The 7,749-nt window shown below is 37.6% G+C and overlaps 1 protein-coding gene across 1 annotated transcript; it reads right to left on the bottom strand.

Moving 5' to 3' along the window:
• Nucleotides 1-285: 285 nt before the first annotated feature.
• Nucleotides 286-6,578, bottom strand: LOC100928203 (antigen-presenting glycoprotein CD1d). Its single transcript, XM_012548031.3, has 6 exons — nt 6,364-6,578; nt 5,863-6,129; nt 4,780-5,049; nt 2,425-2,703; nt 2,030-2,144; nt 286-1,858 (listed from the first exon to the last, which is right to left on the bottom strand). Exons 1-6 carry the CDS (start codon nt 6,491-6,493, stop codon nt 1,837-1,839), a joined length of 1,083 nt encoding a protein of 360 aa, XP_012403485.2. The 5' UTR covers nt 6,494-6,578; the 3' UTR covers nt 286-1,836.
• Nucleotides 6,579-7,749: the final 1,171 nt, after the last annotated feature.

Below are 7,749 nucleotides of genomic sequence, written 5' to 3'. Positions count from 1 at the left end.
GCAATACTCTATCATGTTCATTTGCTTCTGTGGATCATATACCTCACCTTTTCAACTCATCTCTCTCTCTTTTTCTCTAATACACACATTCATACATATACACACACTCAAATATTTTTAATGATTACATTTAAATAAAATTGAAATTTTTGGAGATTTGGAGAAAGAATGATATTCACCAAAGAAGTTACGATAGAATTGCTGTCTAATTTAAATTCCAGTTTTTTGACTCCCCAACTATATTTCATAGGTTATCAATGTTCTAGTTAAATAATACAAACATATTTTATCTTATTGTGTTTCATTTTATTGTGCTTCACAGATATTGCAGTTTGGAAGATTTTTTAAAAACAAATCAAACGTTTATGACAATCTTAAGTCAAACAAATCTACTAGCACCACTTTTTCCAATAGCATATGTCACATCCACATCATGTCTCTGTGACATATTTTGGTAATTCTCACAATATTTCAAATTTTTCCGTTATTATTATATCCATTATAGTAATCTGTGATTAGTGATCTTTGCATGTTACTATTGTAATTGTTTCAGGGAACCACAAACTGCACCCATATAAGATGGTGTACTTAATTCATAAATGTGTGTATTTTAACTGTTCCACCAACCCTCAAATCTCTACCTTTCCTCAGGTCTCCCTATTCCCTGAAACAAACAAAAAAAATTATTGAGAACATTATGTAGACTAAATTTAAAAAGCAGTGATAGAGTTTGAGAGGATTAATTCCAATTTTGAAAGAGATTCTATTTGGGTAAAATGCTATCATCCATCATCACATACTATAAAGAAATCTTTCATGAAAGAATCTATAAATGTGGCAAACTTCATTATTGTCTTATCTTAAGAAATTGCCATAGTACTCCAATCTTCAGCACCACCTTTATCAATCAGCAGCCATTAACATTGAGGCAAAAAGACTATACTCACTGGAGACTATGAAGATAATTAGCAGTTTTAGCAATAAAACATTTCTTAATTAGAAAACATACATCATTTCTTTACACATAATACTATTGCACACTTAATAAACTACAGTATAGCATGAATATAATTTTATATGCACTAAAAAAACAAAAAAAATTTTGACTTACTTTGTTGCAATATTCACTTTCTTGAGGTGATCCATTATAAAAAGCCACAATATCTCCAAGGTATGTATGCCTGTACTTAGGTGAAAATACTATTTTTATTCTTACCAAGTATCCATCTAGCATTTACTTAGAGATCTCTAATTCAAAGAAACTCATGAGTCCCTAAAGCAGTCTATGCCTCTTGAATAGTTCTAATTGTCAGCTAGTTTACTTTGTATCAAGTTAAAATCTGCCTCTTACAATTTCTTCCACTTAGCCAACCTTCCACTTTTAAAACAGCAATTATGTCCCTCTCTAACATGCAAAAATCTTCTCTGCACTAAACTACATGTCTTTTTTCTGGAACTCTCTTCTGATCTTTCTCTCTGGGAATTCAAGTTCTTCAGAAGTAAGGACCCTATTTTCTTCATGCACATTTTCATATGTCTAGTGTAGTTACATGAACATAAAACATGTAAGAACATAAGAATTAAGGTCCAGTTAACATTTTCCTCTACTGTACTTGAGGAGTTCACAGAGAATGAAGTTCACAAGTCATATTTAAAGTCAAGGGTACTGAAGGAAAGAAAGCCAAAATTCATAACTTAGAGAGCTCATACATTTAAAATATCAGCTTGGAGAAAAAAGCCATCAAAAAGGCAAAATATTCCAGACTATTATAAAACCTGGATTAAACAGCTGAATTTCTCTGGCTCCAATGGGAGAAAGATAATGGGATGAGAGTGTCACATCATGTCTTCATATAATCTGTAGGGAGAGCAGAAGTAAGAAGTCCTCTGAGTTAAGGTAAACATATTCTTTTTGGCTCTAAGCAAAAACTATACTGAGAGAAAAAGGTGAAGGAGGAAAGAGATTGGGAAAGAGAGAAGTAGAAACAAAAGTAGAGGTAATGAGATAAGTAGAAATAAATGGACTCACCTATGTCGCTTATAAACAATCCGGTATAAACAATACCCGATGATTCCAATTAATAAAAGCCCCAATACAATTCCAGCTATGATTACCACAGCAAAGGACCAGGTAGAGCTTTTGGCTAGGCATGGAAAATATTAACATATAAGGATCCTAAAACAACATTTTTCATCTCCCATTATTCCTGCACCTGGGATTCCCTATCCCCTTCCATCCTAAGTATGTGACACCCCCCCCCCCAATCCCTTTCCTTTTTGGACCCAATCAAGTTCCAAGTTTCCACATTTTCCTCCCTTCAGGGTGCAGGAGTCTCCATCTTCCCTTTCCAGGGTTCTGACCATCCCATTTATTCCCTTTTTCTACACTCCAGCACAACTTTCTTCCCATTCCCCATGTCTTACCCCAGTATTGGATAATGTCTTGGCCACCAAGACTACTGTGTTCTACCCTACAAGCAAGATTGGCTGTGTTTCCAGCTTCCACAATGAGAATAACTTGAATCCACCATGTTCCATCTGAATTTGGCAGGAGATCACTTGTCTGAGTTCCCGGTTGCTCCTGTCCATTCTTTATCCATGTTACTCTCACTAACTTTGGGTAGAATCCTGAGACGTGACAAAGTAGCTTCAACTGCCCTGGAGTAGAGGTGGTACTACTTGACAACCAGACTTCTGGCCTAACTATAGGGTAAGAAAAAATGAGATTCATATAAGGATAAATAAAATCACAGGATGGTAGCATTTAGAGCTAGAACTAATCTTAGATATTATCTGATTTAGTCTCACAATTTTCATAGACTCAGAAACTAAGGGCCAGAGAGTTTTAGGGTTTGTCAAGATCACAATAGGGATTACAAAACAGAGAAATAAAATGTGAATTAGAATCCTTAAATTTCAAGGTCTTTCCACCATGCCAAGATACAAAATCCCACAATAGTACTCCTCTCCAAACGTCTTTCTTCAATGACCCAGATCACTCATCCTTTACCATCTATCCTTATAGTTATCTTCTGTTGCTTAAAAGATTTTGAATATTTGAGAAAATTGGAAAGCAGGACGGCAGAAATCAGGTTTATATCACATCTTATGCCACATACCTCAATAAACTAAAAATGCATCTGATTTGAATACTTTATAAGATGATTTTAAAATATTCTGATTTTTATATTTCCTATAATTCTCCTTGTATCCCTCCCTCTATATCTTCCCAAAAGCCATTCCTTGTATTCAAAAGAGGATAAAAGAAAAAAAATTCAGCAAAATTAATCAATACTTTCTTAATGGATTTCATAACATTCATTTTTATTTTTTTTTAATGGTGGGTTTTTTTTTCACTTTCATTGTTTTTATCATTATTTATTGTATAGGGCTGAAATTCTGAATAGGTGCATTGGAATCAGACAACTGAGCACTTAAGGCTAATTATCTATTAGACAATATTAGCAGATGCCTGGAAAATGGTCCTTCTCACTATTCTGTGATGCCTTGATCTTTGGGTGTATATAGATAACTGTAGGAGGGATAAGGGGGTGGAGTAAGACAAGCCAGAGTCACTTTGGAGGAGAACAAGGAGAAGGGAAGTCGGTAGGTGGAAAGCTTGTGGCAGTTTCGTTCATCTCCTTTACTTCTCCCCCTAAAGACCAAGGACTTTTGCTGATCCTGACTCTGGCTGATCCTGAGATCAACAGGGAGCGAACCCGGATTTCACACTTTATGTTGTCTTCCTGGCTCTGCTTACTTTATTCTGCATTAGTTCATATGAATCTGTCTTCTCTATAAATTAAATCTGTTTGTTGTTTCTTAACTTGAAGAAATTTCTATTATATATTTGTATAACTATTTGGATCTACCCTGATTGATGGACAGTACTTTGTTTCCAATTTTTTGCTGCTCCCAAAAAATATTGTTATAAAATATTTTGATGATATGGAAACATTCTTTGTATCACTGACCTCCTTAAAATAGATGTCTAGCAGTGTCATTTATTTTATTTGCATAATTCCAAATTGCTTTTCAGAATGCTACATAAACAATGTGTCAATATCTTTCCACAAACCTTCCATAATTGACTTTTTTCATCTGTTTACTAGGTATAAGGTAAAACCTCAAGATTCTTTTATTTGCATTTATTTTATTATTAATAATTTGGAGAAATGTTCCATATATTCATTAATGGTTTGCAATTCTTTTGAAAACTATTAATATCCTTTGATCACTTTTGTCTTAGGGAATTGCATTTGCTCTTATACATTTCTGTGTATTTTGCATATCAAATCCTCATCAGAAATATAGAACACACAAGCAAAAATTTCACTCAGTCAACTTGTTCCACTTTTATCCTACATGCATTAATTTTATTTGGGCAAAATCTTTTCAATTTTGAATTTTAAGTAATTAAATAAAAAATTAAAATCATATACATTTCACATTTCTATGAGTATTGATTTACCCCGGAAATCTAAGAATTCACCAAAAAAAAAATTAATTGAAACGATTAATACCTTCAGCTAAGTTGGAAGCTACAAAATAACCTCACAAAATCAATAGGATTTCTATGTTATAACAAGATAAAGGAGGTAGTAATAGAGAAGTTTCATTCAAAATAACTACAGGTCACATAAAACATTTAAAAATCAATCTATGAAAGCACATCTAACACATGTATTGATTCAGTTACAAAATGCAAAGAAATGCTTGTAATAGCTGATAGAATATTCAATGCTCATGATTGGGAGGAGATCTGTTCTTAGGACTGACCTTGTCGTTCAATGTCTTTCTGTCCTGTTTCTAGAAGACCACCAACAAATTGGGGAATAGTGTGATTGAGTAAGTTCTGTAACATGTCCCGGGTACCCTGGTCCTGGTTAAGAATGCGCGAGATATTCCAAGATGTACTTTCAGCCCCTGGAGCAGGCTTCCATGAATCTCCTTGGAAGTGCATGAAGTCTGTTCCCTGAAATGCTGCCTGGAAGAAGCTTACAGGGGATCCTTCAGAGTAGCTTACTCTCACTTGGATCACCACAGGGTCTATGGGTGAAAAGGTGAAGGAAGGGAAAAAAAAAAAAAGAAGAAAAAGTTTAGTAGGGAGATCTGGAAGAGTTTAGATGTGGAGCAAGGAGGGATTGTTGCTGAGGAGTGTGGGAAATAATTATAAGTGCTCATCTGTGCTCACAGGAAATTAATGGGGAGGAGCTCCTGAAAATCATATTCAAGTGCCTCCAGTGAGGAAATGAGGACATGGAAAGGATTACTTGTTCATGAACTCACAGATCTAAAATTAGAAAAAGACTTGTCAAACTCCCCTTGCTATTACAGATGAGGAAAATAAGGCCTAGAAAGGCTTAAATCATTTGTCCACAATCAGACATGTAATAACCACCTGGAGTAGGATTTGAACCTAGTTTCCATTTTCTATATCATATCCTTCTTAAGAGGACCTTCAAAAAGGAGGTCTGACTTAAAAGGCAGTAAGTCCTCTTTCTACTATTCTCTGCAAGTAAGACTGGAAAGGTGGATAAAAGATAGTATGGAGAATGGCAGTCTCAGCCACCAAGGGAATAAAGAATAGGTGAAAGAAGACTGTCTCCAAGGTCAGAAGGGTAGATCAAAATGAACAATGGAGGAACCTGGGAGTTTTCAGGCTTAGGGCAGAGAATCTGAGTTCTTAGTTGGAGTGGGAATAAGGATTTAGAGATGAGATAAAGGTCTGGGGAAAACTCAACTAGAATAAATTAAGAGTCCTAGGGCCCACAATGCCTATCTCAATTCTTTCCTCCCTGCCCAACAAATATCTGAATGAAAAATCATCAACTATGGGCATTCTAGACCCCCAAGACTCACAATCCTTCCTGAAGACCTTAATAAAGTCTTGCACATCCCGTGTAAAACTGATCAAAAAGACCGCTGTGATACTCTGCAGCTTTTTCCATTGCTCTGCACTGAAATGACCCCGGGCCCAGGGCCACAGGAATTGAATGGTGCTAGTCTGTAGGTCCCACCTGTGCGTCTCCAGATCCCCCAGCCAGCCTGAGCCCAGGTTCTGAACCCAGCTATCATTGAGGAATGAGGAAATAAGCTGGCATTGGAAGGTGAGCGGCTCCTGGGAAGCTGCGGAGAAAGAAGGTGAGAGAAAAGTAGTGAATGGAGAAGAAAAAATAAAAGAGAAAAGAAACAGAAGGGGGAGGTGGGGGGGGAGAGATCACAGTGATTGTCCCCCTCCCTACTAAGTGTGAGAGAAAGTGATCTGCCCTGAAGTTTCCCACACTGCTCTGTCTCGGATCATGAGGAACCCCTCTCTGTCCTGCGTGGCCTCCTCATTGCCCTCGATGATATATTTCTTACCCGTTTTTCCTCCCCATCCCTCAGAGAGCCCTGAGAACAGCAGCAGGAAGGGTAGATAGCAGGACAGCATGAGACCCAGCAAGTGTTCGCGGCTGCTCTTCGCTGCTGGCAGCCTTTGTTTTGGCCACATCCTCCGCTCTCTCTGGGCCGGAAACCCGCTCTTAATTCGGCAACCTCCGAACGGTTTGTTTAGCTGACACCAGTTCTGGAAATGTTTTCTTTGTCCCAGGGGAAGTTGGGGGCGGAGAAAAGAGAAGGAAGTTTCTTTTATTTTATTTTTTCTTTAAGTAATTTAATGTTGGGGGAGAGACATCAATAAAAGATCTATAAGAAAATAAAATGAAAACCAAGACAGCTCTCTCACTCCCAGCTACATGTCCCAAATCCCTTGTATGAGCAATTCCCCGTCTCCAGATAGCGCTCTGTCCTCTACTTTTCTTCAAAGTTTATCTCTTCCTTCTCCCCCTATACACTTCAGCCTTTACAATTCTCATTTTCTACCGAAAATGATTTCCCTGGAGTAACTCACTTAATCATATATTAGAAACATGGTGACGTAGTGAAAAGAATGACAGGCTTGTAGCATTGTCAGAAGAGACACGATGATATGCAATTGGGACTGATTGAAAGAAGTATTTCTCAATATTGTCACATGATCCCGGTTTCCAGAACTGGAACCTTGAGGAGGTCTTTTGATCTTTGGAGGAAGGAACTTTGAATTTGGAGCTATAGGAAGTTGTAGGAAGTGACATGACCCGTGGGAAGCAGCCAGCATTGGTGATCCATTGGTCAAGGATGAGTACATCCTTTTAGTCTTTCCAAAGAGAAGCTCAAGTCTTTTGCTTTTAAACCCTGGACAAGCTGGAAGCTGCCCAGGTTCCAGGACCACATGATGGGAGTTGGGATGGCTTCTAGGTGTCTGAGCCTCTCCTTGCAGGGATTAAATAAATGCTTTTTTTATACCTCATGATGTCTCTGATTAATTAATTGGGAAGGGGGTCTTGCACCTGACCTATCCCACACATACGTATGTAAGAGAAATATTGTTGTGTGTGCTTCATTCTCAAAGAGAATGACAACAAATTGTATGATAAAGTGAGAGAAATTAGGAGCTGAGATTGTCACAGGAGTTGGGAATCTGAGTGGGGGGATAGTGGTATCCTTAGTAGTACAGTGCAGGTTCTATAGGTAAGAATTACCTGGACACCAGACTGGTTTTCTTAAAGGAAAAGGCTTTATTGTTGTATAAAGCAGCATGGGATCAAGCAGCATCAGGGGACTGATTGGTCCAAGAGGATACTCCAGGATGAATATTTTATAAGGAAGGGTGGGGGGGTAGGAGAAAAGATGTTTACTCTTTGCTCACTGGTTAGATCTTCTCCAGGG

Source organism: Sarcophilus harrisii, chromosome 4, assembly GCF_902635505.1.
Source record: "Sarcophilus harrisii chromosome 4, mSarHar1.11, whole genome shotgun sequence".
Classification (NCBI taxonomy): domain Eukaryota; kingdom Metazoa; phylum Chordata; class Mammalia; order Dasyuromorphia; family Dasyuridae; genus Sarcophilus; species Sarcophilus harrisii.
This window is presented reverse-complemented; position numbering and strand designations above follow the sequence as displayed.